The 12826-nt window shown below is 44.7% G+C and overlaps 4 protein-coding genes across 4 annotated transcripts; 3 read left to right on the top strand and 1 right to left on the bottom strand.

Annotated features, from left to right (window-relative positions):
* Nucleotides 1–2088: 2088 nt before the first annotated feature.
* LAJ45_05678 (uncharacterized protein) lies at nt 2089–2704 on the top strand (the record flags this gene model as incomplete). Its single annotated transcript, XM_046115247.1, has 4 exons — nt 2089–2093; nt 2150–2230; nt 2507–2516; nt 2585–2704. 4 exons carry the CDS (start codon nt 2089–2091, stop codon nt 2702–2704), a joined length of 216 nt encoding a protein of 71 aa, XP_045971769.1.
* Nucleotides 2705–3237: 533 nt separating this feature from the next.
* On the top strand, nt 3238–3655 carry LAJ45_05677 (uncharacterized protein; the record flags this gene model as incomplete). The annotated part of the gene is made up of 3 exons (XM_046115246.1): nt 3238–3284; nt 3352–3394; nt 3485–3655. The coding sequence occupies 3 exons, from the start codon at nt 3238–3240 to the stop codon at nt 3653–3655; spliced, it is 261 nt and encodes an 86-aa protein (XP_045971768.1).
* Nucleotides 3656–8332: 4677 nt separating this feature from the next.
* LAJ45_05676 (uncharacterized protein) lies at nt 8333–9031 on the top strand (the record flags this gene model as incomplete). Its single annotated transcript, XM_046115245.1, has 2 exons — nt 8333–8424; nt 8476–9031. The coding sequence occupies 2 exons, from the start codon at nt 8333–8335 to the stop codon at nt 9029–9031; spliced, it is 648 nt and encodes a 215-aa protein (XP_045971767.1).
* Nucleotides 9032–9962: 931 nt separating this feature from the next.
* Nucleotides 9963–10622, bottom strand: LAJ45_05675 (uncharacterized protein; the record flags this gene model as incomplete). Its single annotated transcript, XM_046115244.1, has 1 exon — nt 9963–10622. One exon carries the CDS (start codon nt 10620–10622, stop codon nt 9963–9965), a length of 660 nt encoding a protein of 219 aa, XP_045971766.1.
* Nucleotides 10623–12826: the final 2204 nt, after the last annotated feature.

The raw sequence follows: 12826 nt of genomic DNA, 5'->3' as shown, positions 1-12826 counted from the left end.
TGGTTCGGGCACTGCCAGTTGCCAAATTTGTCGCAACCGCCACCAGATAGCGTTAGCCCATCTCTGACACTCCCTCCCCCCACCGTATTTCTTTAGAACCAGTTTGCCGAATGTAAGCAAGTCTTTTCTTTTGGCCCCATCCGAGATATGTCCGTGTTGGACAGGCGACATAAACAACGGCTCACCGTGATATGATTCAGCCTCTATTTACCTACCGGTGTGCATATCGATCTCGACAATGACGAAGGTGTAACAATAGTGAGCCCGAGGGAACATGTACCGTGTAGAGTACTCCAGAGCATGTACATAGAATAGTAGAGAATTGATTATTCCGTGCAGCTGCCAAAAAAGCAAGTAACCAGAAGTAATATTTACCGACACCTAAAGTGCAGGCAGGCAGACACACACCACCACCCACACACACACTCCTCTACATATACAGTATGAATGAAATTCCAATTTCGATGGTATGATTGTCTAGATTGTACAGACACGCAGTCTCCCGCGCCGAGGAAGCTCTCTCTCAGGGAGTAATCGTCGCAGCACCGTATGATCATCCCCGGGGTTATATTATTCTTCTTTCGAATACAGTAAGTATGTAACATGATGTTCCTATTAAACTGAAAAGTATGTTTCTACCGTGCAGCTGGTACAAGGTAATACAACCAGCTTCTAGAGTACTCACACTCGCACAATGCCCGTGGGATAAACGCTACATGAATAAACAAAGTCCGATCATTAGACCGTTGCCTTCACGATAAGAGGAAGCAACAATGTAGGTACATGTATGTAACCCTCAATGCCCAGTGAAGGTACAAGATGTACGTGTACGTATGAAGTATTTGTAGGCACCTATACATTCATACATCTTACGCTTACCTGTGATAAAGAAAGAAACCGCTAAAAGCGCCGGTACTCTCCATTCCACTCCTTCTTCCTCTTCCTCTCTTCCTTTTCACGCGCGGTTCAAAGGCCGAGCCACCTCCGTTTCACAACCACCCACAAGAAACAATCCAGGGTCCAATGACGTTAAATCATGAGGCTCCGCCTTTTCCCCTTTCCACCCATCCATCATCATCCAGTCATCCAGCCATCCCTCGGTACCAAGCGAAGCGATCAAGGTGCGGAATCCGGGGTACGTACCGTCTGGCGAATCATCTCTGGACTACATTCTCGGGGGCCACCCAAACCTGCTGATAGTTCCAAACGCACAACAACCACAACCACAACTACAACCACCACCGCCGATGTATGTACCTACTCGAGAGGATGAAGGAAAGGAACATGGATATAACTGTAGGTCCAATGTATACATGTATGTATCCATCTCCTTGTAGGGCTAGGGCACTATGCACCGGATAGATACTTTACAGGTGAAAAAAATAGGCAAAGTGCTGAGAGAGGTATGTATCTTATTTTCCCTTCTCGCTCCCAGTCGCAATTCAGTGCCACCTCATCGGCAGACAGAGGAAAAGTTAATTTACTCGACATGACACGTGCAGCGAACAGTGGTGATGGGCGAGACAGAATTTGGGTGAAATGAAACTTCAACGTTCTAGTGCTTGTCTCTAATTACATTTTGCCTCCAGGAGATCCCTGCTCAACTGATAGCGTGAACGATTGAAATGAGGTTGCGGGGAAAACCATAACCTCTGCAGATTGATTGTCGACTGCTATCCCGTATGACGGGGAAAAGAAACCAGAAAAAACAATGGAGCCGTTGCGAAAATGTGACACGACCGTCGAGACTAAGAAACTCGATATATAGATTCAGTCGCCTCCAGGTGTACTCACAAGTTGCGTTATCGGCCCAGGTATCACCAACCTAACCACACACCCAGTTCCACAGACCAGACGATTGCACGTTCGACTATCTATCATGTTATGATCACACTTTAAAGATTTATGGACCGGAAAGTATAGGTACATACCCGACCCCGGTAGTAGCTGAACAGTTCTCGAATGTCCAGCTCTTCTTACCTGAATTAGATCCTCTGGTCACGCACGACGGCAAATAGTCCTGTTCGACCTGATATTTGAAAGTTTAAAAATTTCACTACGCGTTGATATTGACTGTAGGACTAAAGCATGGGGTGAGCTGAAATCATGGGGTATCACTCGCTACATTGATCGTGACGAAGTTATACAGGCCTTTGAATACGATCTCCGCCCTTTACTTGTTCATTCTCTTCGCTAGAACAGCTGTTATAGGCGGGGAAGGATCTACGCGGTAACCGGTCTCGATCACTGTACTTCTTGTGGCTTAATTCTCGTAAGCTGTCCGTGTGAAGAGGTGAAAGCCTCTATCCACTAGCTTGGGAAGCTTTCAAGACTATAAACTCATCTATTTACGAACTGATCCGGTTGGCCTTCGTCCATCAGTATATTTAGAGCAAAACGGCGATCCCCGTTTCACCAATAAAGGATGGGGTCTAAGCGCCTTTGTTATTCATGGAAATCTTTCAAGTGGGAGTGCATGTGACTGGCTCCAGCTCCGTAAAAATAGACAGAGAGAGGTGAGTTGGTGAGTTCGGAGCATTCCGAGTGATGGGATGTGATAATAGAACTTTATAAAATGAAATAGAAAAATTCAATAGGAACTATCGGACCAAAAACCTATACGAGGAGATTCTCCGCATTTCAACGGCTTTGCTGCGGTATTGGTGAAGCGGTGTACCACGAGTGGTGGAAGCAGCCGACCTAGCAACCAAAGATCTTGTGTAATCATAATCTCCTCCAGTATCCCGGCACCAGATCCGGTTACTTCAGCTCACCCACACTATATCTTTCATTTTTAATTCCAAAAGTCGGGGTTCGTTTTGTCTTCTGGTTGTTGCACCAGAAATCACTCGCTAAGGCTCCCTGAGTAGGGGAAACATCCGCTTTGATTGATTGATTAGCTCAATAAGTACATGGGGAACCTTCCGCTTTAATTAAGGCGGAAAACTAAATTTTGCCTTGTGTCCATTATCAATGCACAGCTTGGAATACAGAAAGACTATGAGAGACTAAACAGGAACAGCTTGACCCAGTAACATAAGCTGAAATTTTTGCCCCTGATTAGAGGCTGCTTGATCATTATCCAATCGTTACGTATCAGATGAAGGTTCACACCCCAAAGGCAGATTCACAGATTCTAGGAATGGTCCTAATTTCGCGTGCATATCCAACCTAGTCCACCCTTCGGCCCTATAGAACTATTTCAAAGCCACCCAAAAGAAAGAAAAAGGGCACTCAATGGGAAGAGGAGGTCTAGAAGGAACGCAATCAAGTATCACAGGAAGGCTTGTGCCCCCATACACGCAGCGCAGGAGAAGGGAGGTGGAGAGTTGACATGACATTATGGAGTAGCGAGCTCACACAGATGAGAAGACGAAGAAACCGCAAAGCAGGGGTGCGATGAAGAAAAAGACCTCAGATGAGACTGGATGAACCTTGTTAGAGGGAATTTTGTAGAGCGGAGACGGTTTTCCGGATGGTGTAGGGTGGCCTGGCTCTTGGTCTCGTGCCCACCCAGTGCGGGCAGCTTGCTGTTCCCGACTCTGTCATTGGATGGGTGTGTCGCATACCTGAGGGTGGGCACAAGACTTGCGAGACCGCACAACATTCTCGTGCCTATCCTCACGCTAGTAACCTGCGTCCTGCGTATATTTAGTGTGTAATGTACCAAAATCGGAGCTTGAATCGGGTCCAGGTGCGCATATGGTGATGTACCCCTTTCAAATCTGATTGGATAGTCAAACTTTTACTTTGAAATAATAAGATGCAACTACTGGTTGCCTAGTAGCTATTACGCTCTTGCAGTTTTGCCTTGAGTCTTTTGTGCGCAATAGAATAACGCGTGGTTGAGCTAACTCTTGACACAACTATCCTCTTTTCTGAATTTGCTACCAGCTTGTGTCTCGCTCGTTACCTCCTTACCTTCGTCCCTCCTCCTGTTTTCCCATCTCTTCTGCCCAGTTGAGACGATCATCGATGGAGCATCATATAGCGAGTGATAGTTTATGATTATGCGTACCGATAATCGCCACCGATAATAACTAGGCCGAAGTAGGTTTTATAGCTGAATAGCGGGGTTCTCATCTTGACCATATGTGATTTAAAGGCTCTGTCTAACCTGTTTAGTTATCAGGAGGGAAGGTACTGTCATAAAACAAATTTGCTAGCTACATGTAGATTGCCGCGCGCCAAAGGTGTCTTCAGATGTTGCGGTGTTCAAGTCGAAATTTAAATTTTTTATTTGTTAATGCAAGTTGTATTGTACATTCCATATCAGATTTTGATGCCATATTATATTAGTAACTTATCCTGGAAAAATCGCTTCTTGTGGTTGCCAGAATACCGTATTACTCTAACCTCAATATCGTGATCATGATATTGGTCCAAATAGGATGATATGTGCTATAGTGCAAGCCTTACTGGCCCTAGTTTTATAAATATTGTGACCCAAGTAGGGCTAGTGAGGAGGACCGATGTGCACTAAATCGAGTCATGACCTAGACCCTTTGGGTCAAACTAAGTAATTCCGTGCATATGCGTAAGCCTACTGCATGCTATTGCTTTTATTCGCTCCCTCAACCATAACGAAGCCAGGAGTTATAGAAATTCAGCTGCCGGGGTTTTGGGTCAAGCATGTACATAGAAGTACCGTGTAGTACTTAAATGTAGCCGATATTTAATATTTGATCAGAATGTTTTTCGAAACGATTATATGGCTCTAGAGCTCATATTACTTATTCCAATCTCCTGTTATACATATATAGAAGTATTCTAATTATATATAAAGATCAATGGAATCAACTTAAATCACATTCAGTACTTCCAGGTTAGTTAGATGGTTTTTGTATACGATAACGATGCTGAACGGAAATGATTGATTGAGCCTTTTTGAACACTATATTCATAGGTATACACTGCTGTCAACTTGAATACAACCCCACATTTCCCGTGAAAGCCTTATAACTGTTAATTCCTAAAATTGGAGATAGCCTTTTCTCATGGAGCTAATTTAAACGCTCACGCGTATTCGGATAGAGCCGGTGTTGTCTTTTTGATTTTCCAAGTAGCCATCCATAGAAATTGAAGGTTGTATATACTTTTACCGTCAGCAATCCTAGTTACTGGTGACATCTTAACACGTTCCAGGCGGCCATAGATGCAGGGTATGCTTTCAATCTCCTAGGTGCCAGTTAAAATTCGGAATATGGCAAGGGTAATGTTCCACCTGCACCGCTTCCCTTGTCTTGGATCGCGTGTGGTATGGTTTCTTTTGCGCGAGAGCGGAAGCACGCAAGCCCCGACCGCACGCAGGTACATGTAGTAGGGCAGATAGTACCAGCGAGTGAATGCGGGGTAGGAGAATCTGTGTAAGGTGAGGTATCCCGGCGCCTAGGCCATCGAACCATGGGAAGAGAATATCACTGCCAATGAAGGGCCTTGTTATTTGAACCAGGTATTTTGACATGCTACCCTTACTCGGGGCAGGCAATAAGAACATGAAAATGCAAGCTGCAAGCAGGGGCTCAATTTGGTGTAGCTTTTCACCAGCCGCGAATCAGAGGTCGTTACCATCAAAAGTCATTTTCAGGTTCTTCTTACCTGCCCCGAGTACTCACCCGGGTGTAGCTGGCCAATAGGAATTAAGTTTAAATTTAGCATTGATAGCTTGGCTGTTAACATATCATCTTGTCGGGTAAAAGACAGCAGTTAAATTTCTTAAAATGACAGTGAGCGCCTGCTGTGTCGATATTTCACTCAAGCGCTAGATGGTAAAGCTTGAGGTATTATACTATCTGTTCCTAACTCTAGTAGATATATATATGGTCTTTTCTTTGTCGTGAGGAATATTAGCATAGACTGTAGCGCTAGCTTAGATATACTTGTATGTACACCTTATCACGGACTTCCTGGGTTTCTATCCTCTCATCTCGAATGTTGACTGTATGTATCATAGTAAAAGATTTCTCCTAGACCTGTTAGGCCTTCGTTGTTAGGTCTGAGGGGGTGGAGGGTTGTGTCAACGAGATTGAGAATAGATTATATGCATTGCAGTTTAATTAACCCAGTCGTCGAGTTGTATGATGTGTTTTGTCTTCGGGAGGCTAACCAGCCGGCTCTAGCTTAGGGTGAAAGGTGTGGTCGATATAACCTAACACATCACGTATGTACTCAAAATGGCTGTCATAATGCAGCATCATGTCTATGTAGGTAAGTATTTACATCTTGTAAAGCACACGTAAATATCGGAATGCGTCATCAGAGACAGATAAATTGGGAACGGGCCTGGGAGAAATAATATTCACCGCGGTGGATAATAAGATACCGAATAACGACTTATGCACATGTAGATACATGTGGAGTACTTGCTTGTTGGTACTTGCATGTAAGTACTCGAGTCGGTGATAAGTGAATTGTTTGAGATACGTATCAGGATTCCCGCGTATCAAGATAACCCCGTCTTTCATTCAATAGGATTGTTCGCCTTAGTGGGTTCTAACTAGAATTGCATACGCATAGTAAGACCAGTCACGGTAACGCCTAGCGATTCGATTGTCGTGGTATACGTTTCTTCTTGAATGGATCTAAAACCATATATTCTTGCTTTCTTTTGTTACCGATAATCATCACCAACGTATAGCGCACAATTTAAACTACATAAATTTGACTCTTAGTTTACTTTTGAAAACCCCCTCAGTTTCATCCAGCTCTGTGGGTATATACATCAATTTTCGTAGGATCACCGGGCGGTTTATCTCAAAAATCATTTTCCCATGCTGACTGGGCACTCTGTGTGCAGCCTGGACCGGTGTTGGACCATGTCAGCCGAACTAATCTATTGAGGTTCGTGGTTCTAATGATAAGATAAGATAAACCAACTGATCTTAGGTACTTGCGTTTAAATTTTACAAAGGCTTTGTAATGCGAGCAACGTACCGATCGCCCTCAACTCTCTCTGCAACTAACTCTACTGCACATCTCCAGCTCCGTAGTTCGCAGGTTTCAGCCACAATACATCCAGGAGAAAAGAAGGAAGGAGAACGGAGAAGCAAAAAGATTACTTACTTACTTGACCCTTCTGCTCTAGAGAAAAACAAAGAAAACCAACTGCACGCACTGCCAGCCCTACGTTCGACACGGTTACACCTCTTTGGAGTCCTCCATCCCATCACGTTTTTAATACAAATTTAAAAGGTGCCACGTAGGCAAAAACTTGTGCCACACCCCGCGTCATATTCGTTCGATAGGACTCCACCACTTGGAAACTCGTGCGGCAGAGTAAGCGGAATAGTTAGTCCTGAGGAAGTTGGGAAGAATGAAAACGGAGATAGAATCAGATTTAGAATCAAATTAAACTGTTACAATAGCCAAGGTATGTAACTATGTTTCTTAATTGAAAGCGGATATCAAGGTGGTAGTTGTTGCTCTCTGGGGACTTTGGCTATTTTTCAGGGACCTCATCGTCCTCTTTTCTGTCCCCCTCGTGCCACGGATACAGGGAAAGGCAGCGACTATATATTTCGGGATGGGATCATCCAAATCCCTGTGACAGATCCTCAGAAATTTCGCTGCTGTTCACTGCCTACAGTCAGAGAGTCTGTCTGCCTCGATGATTGGGGGTCGCGATTTAAATATTTCCATCAGATCTCACACCAAAAGGATCTGCATACTGCACAGGCGTGGGAAAGAAAAAAAAAAAAAAAAAAAAAGGGAAAAAAAGAAAAATTACCTTCTAGTCCCATGAATTAGGGAAAGAGAAGAAGCACGCGAGATAGCTCTAACTTTCCGAACCATCACTTCTCAAGAAGGAAAAGAAAAGCACAAGAAAAAGAAAACAATCCAAATACTTCCCCGCTGACAAGTTGGCATCTTACCTATTCTAGGCCTTTATCCCCCTCTCTCTATCTACTCTATCACTTCCTTTGTCCCCCCACCTTCAACCGTATCGTCCGGTCTGTGACGAAGTCGTTCGTTCATTCATTCATTCCTGCGTATACGTAGCTATCATTACTGCTGTTTGAGGGGAGCAAGCAAGCCCACCACCAAAAGCCAACCAGTCTGTCATTTCCGGCGCGCTTCAACATTACCACCGCGGGCCGGTTTATGAGCAGGTCCCGACGTCGTCGCCGTTCTAAAGCACAACTGCCAGTAGCCAGCCAGGCTCTTGTGGATAATTTCCTGCATATTTTGCCACTTTAACCCCCTTTTCAAAAATAGATAAAAGAAGGATCGGGTCGAAAAGTCTAGAATTGTTCTGTTAGAATAATTTCCATTCATCACTATTATTACTATTTTTACTACTATTGCTACTGCGATATAGAGCAAGCAAACCGTTATGCCTCCGGACAGCTCCTCTTTCAAGTACTTCAACGCGCCTGCAAACGTTGAAGTCCCTCCCTGGCTTGGTAACTTCACTCTTAAAGCACGGTAGGATCTCTCACCACTTCTTTTAATCACCGTTGACCTAATATCCTCTAGATCCGGTACGGACCTCTGGCGTAAACCCTCCCGAGACACTTTCACCGCCCCTGTCCTCTACACCCGTTCCCCCGCCCACTTCTTTCGTGCTGAAGTAACGGTTCATCTTCGTCTCACTTCCGCCTTTGAATGGGACCAAGGCGGGCTCGTAATCTTCGCTGGCCCCACACCTACTACTACATCCGCGTCTGCAGCTCCTAATAGCGGACCCCCGCCAGCTGGTAAGTGGGTCAAGGCAGGGATTGAATACTACGATAACCGTACAACGGCATCGTCTGTATCTGCATCCTCAGATGGCGCGGATTGGTCACTAGTAGAGTTACCAGAAGGTGTGAACGAGTTGAAGGTTAGGTTCGAGAAGGTCGACCAGGCGCTGTGGGTGTGGTTTGATGATGGTTTGGAGTGGAAGAAGTTAAGGGAGGTGACGTGGTTCTTCTGGGGGGTGGACGAAAAGAGCATCAGGGTGGGAGTGTATGCAAGTCGTCCAGCAAATTTTGTGAGTGGTAGGCCATTGGAGGAGTTGGTAGTTGAGTTTGAGGGATTGGAGATCTATTAGGGGGATAAGACAGGTACTAGAAGTCATGAGTTGGATGGATTTGACATGACTTGATTGGGCTATATATTTTTGCTTTCAGGTTATTCCTCCTTTTTACTCGTCCTTAAGTTACACCGCAAGTTTGTTCTTTATGACTTTTTAGTAACCTTCTACTTTGCTTTTCTTCTTTACAACTTGATATTGGAACCGGAGCTTTCAGACGTTTGAGGGATTCCACTGGTATTTCTCTTTTTTTTCCTTTTCTCTTTTTACCTGCATGAGGAATGTTAATCTTTTCTTTCTCTCCATTCTTGCGTTGATTGATTGCTTGACTGATTTTTGGTAATTATGGTCCCCGTACTTGTTATCTTATTTACTCTTCTTGTATTGTTTCTTGATCCGTTATTTCTTTACTTTATATCCAGTCTTGCAATTGTGGAGTTGATTTGTTTGTTGGCTGGTTTGGTTATGCTTTCTCCTTCTTCTTACCAGCCTTGTTATCTTCAGTTTGAGCCCTGCTACATTGTCCTATAACGTAGCCTTAGCTTTGTTTCTAGCCAGCATTATAGAATAAGAATACCTGCGCAGACACATGTGCAGACAGCCATTTTTTTCGGGAATGTGATTAGCTTTAGAATGACAATACTACGCCATTTTAAATCTCATATATATATGCATAACGTTACGGGTTGGTATAAATCTCCTCCCTGACCTTGCCACTGACATATTCAGCTCCACGGATTCATTTTCATGTTCACTGGCGGCTAAAACAACTTGCCTAAGAGGATCACTAAAGAACACGAAATTTCATCGCATCTACGGTATATCACTGACTTATTAACGATCAACGAAGGGCAAGATTACGCTACATTGAAATCTTACTTTTAGACAATTGCAAAACCGTAAGGGTAATGGGCTGTGTGCCGCCGCTCTTCCATTGAAAATGAGTAGATTACACGATCTCCTCTCCATCGGGGCCAATCTTCCACACCTTCATCGCCTCAAAACACACCTCCAATATTGGAGACCCCTCATCCTTCGTGGGCTTTGCTACGTATACTCCCACACTAATTTCGGGCCCCTCGCTCACCAATCCACCTTCGAAAACCCAAGCCACCTCCCTCACTGCACTCCTCTCCTCTCCCTTGCCCACCATGTTCATTACCAAACTTGGCCCTTCTCTCACGATCTCCAACGTCATTGTATCCTTCTTTACTCCCTCGTCTCCCCCCGCAAGTGACCAGTCTGCCCAGGACGCCTTATCGGCAGCTACCACCGAGACCCTCGGCACCCCCCCTACGACTTCTACTCCCGCCTTAACCCACCGCTCCGGGTGTCCATCCTCACGCGGTGGAAACAAGAACACGAGCCCGGCCTGATCGTAAAGTGTGTGGAAGGCTTCCGTACGGAAGGTTGCCGTAGCACGGGCGAATGAAGAGAGCGGCATAGAGGTCGTGATACTATTGATTTCATGAGCAATATGCCCTGGTTTGCGCCAGAGGTCCGTCACGGCTGTGGCAGTGAGGGTGAAGGGGATGCTCTGTGTCCATACGGGTGTTTGGGAGGTTCCAGCGTGTAGAGTGAAGTCGCTTATGGGGACGGACGGGGTCATAATGGGGTATTTCGTTTGAATATTGCTAATTATACTACTAGTGATATTCTGCTCTGGGGATATTGAAGAAGTGGAGAAAAACAAGAGGGTAAGAGGGTATATTTATATACACATCTCCCCCTCTCCACTCCCCTCTACAGACTTCCAGCATGATCCAGTCGATGGTCAGCTCCCCCTCATCCTGTACAACACCGGAAGTTTTACGTTTCTAATCCAGGGACCGGAAAGATAAAGTGCTACAGAAACCCCATATTAGCCTTCGTTTACCCAATTTAGTTGGAGTTAGGGAACATTGTTTCCTAAAGGGTTGCTTGGGGCTCAAATAAACTTATCGATCTCGGGAATCGCCGTGTAGCTTAAACCATCAATGGAACGTTTATACCTCCGGGGGCCTATCGGGTCGAAATTGAGGGTAGGAGAATGAGCAGATGTGCAGTCTTACTCGGAGGATTGATTTCTTAAATTTGGACAAGAAACGAAGCAGCTATATCATGGATCCAGCCATGACGAGAAGTTCCTGATCCGTATCAGAACCGGGGAACCGAACTCCAGCTCGCAAAAGAAAAAAAAGAGAAAAAAAAGAAATAAACAAGAAAAAGAGGCGGAGTGCACGCGATTAAAAGGTTTGGGGAGGTACCTTGCTGCTGGATCTAGGGGTACGATGTACCCCTAACTTATTCTCACGATGAATTCTCACACCTGTTTGAATTAAGTACATAGATACTTTGAGTAAAGTTAATCTAGAGCTGCTTACATTAAAAATCAAATTATGGCTGAGATCCTGCACGCAAGCCAGCTTAGATGGCTCGAGAAGCTGTGGGTGTAAACTTCGGCGTTTGCAGCCAATCAACCTATAGAAATTGGGAGATCTACTCCCCTAATGGTACTATATGTACTAGCGCCTAGCCTAATGGTGGAATTTGTTCCTCTGAAGTTGACACACCCACCCCCTATGCCTTCTCGCGCCATATATCTATGCATGGCCAATAGACCTGAAGTACGTAGATTTTACTAATATGATATGTACCTACGTAGTATCAATCTCAACCCCCAATGTCTCGTACATCTAGAGGCTCAATTATCTGGCATGATAGCGGGGTACATTATAGCCTGACCGCAGATAGGCAAGCCCCAAAAGGAATCTACCCCGTGGCCCAGATCCAGAAATATAGTATGGTGCGAGAGGCCTTTGGGGGGGGGGGGGGGGGCGACCTTGTCATCCCTGTTCACACCAGTTCAGTATTGTAGCCCTTACAGCCATAAAGTCGAGTCAAAGGTAAGGCTCCTCAATGTTTGCTTCCCGGGGCCAATGGAGGGATTGACTGAAGTGGTGTGTATAGGATTGATGGGGTCGCCCTCTACTCCCTCTTGCACCATACATGCATTTCATAAGCAGGAGTAAAAGCTCACAAACGCCACAAGAACTTTTTTAACTACAGTATCATGAACTTTTGCATATCATGATCAGGGGGTGTCAACCAAAAATAACATGACACACTAGCTATAACTTGAGATGATCACACTATGTACATATATCTACATACATGTATTTATAAATTAATAGGGAATTTCATTTTTTGGTCCCTACTTTCTAACGGGTGCAGAACTGCGCACGAGGCTGTGGTTTTTAGCAGTGTAAATGTTTAGTTGTTTAATTTATATATGTAAGAAATACATGTATAACCTTAATTCAATTAATCGAAACTCCTCTGAGTTAACAGCCTACACATTCACTAACATTGAAAGAGATATCGTGTAAATGTCTTACGCAGAGACCGAACCGTTTTTCTGCGTCACTTTTTTTCTATCACATTTCTCCTCATCACAACCAGTCTGAATTCCGCCGTATTATTCGTTCCCTGAACGTATGTACAACCGGTCAGGCGGGAACGTATTAAATGTAGAAAGATTACCAAGAGAACAGTTGTCCGAGTACGGCCTTGCCAATGATGTTGGGCTCAAGATAACGGTAGTTGCTGATATGTCAACTGAGTCCTTCGTTCTACAAATCTCAGACAAAAGTGGTAACCCTTGACCAACTACCTACTTACCTGCCAGATAAGCGCGAACCCATCCGCGAATCTACACTCCTAAACTTGCCTTTGACAGCTTCATCTGAGACTACATATAGTCCCAGCGATTCACTAACTACTCCATTGGTAGCAGTCTCTTAATTTCCCCACACGAGTGCATCCCGTAGGGCA

The sequence above is a fragment of the Morchella importuna genome (assembly GCF_003444635.1).
Source record: "Morchella importuna strain M04M26 chromosome Unknown Morimp01GS015, whole genome shotgun sequence".
NCBI lineage: Eukaryota > Fungi > Ascomycota > Pezizomycetes > Pezizales > Morchellaceae > Morchella > Morchella importuna.
Note: the sequence above shows the minus strand (reverse complement) of the source record. Positions and strands in the feature narration are given on the sequence as shown.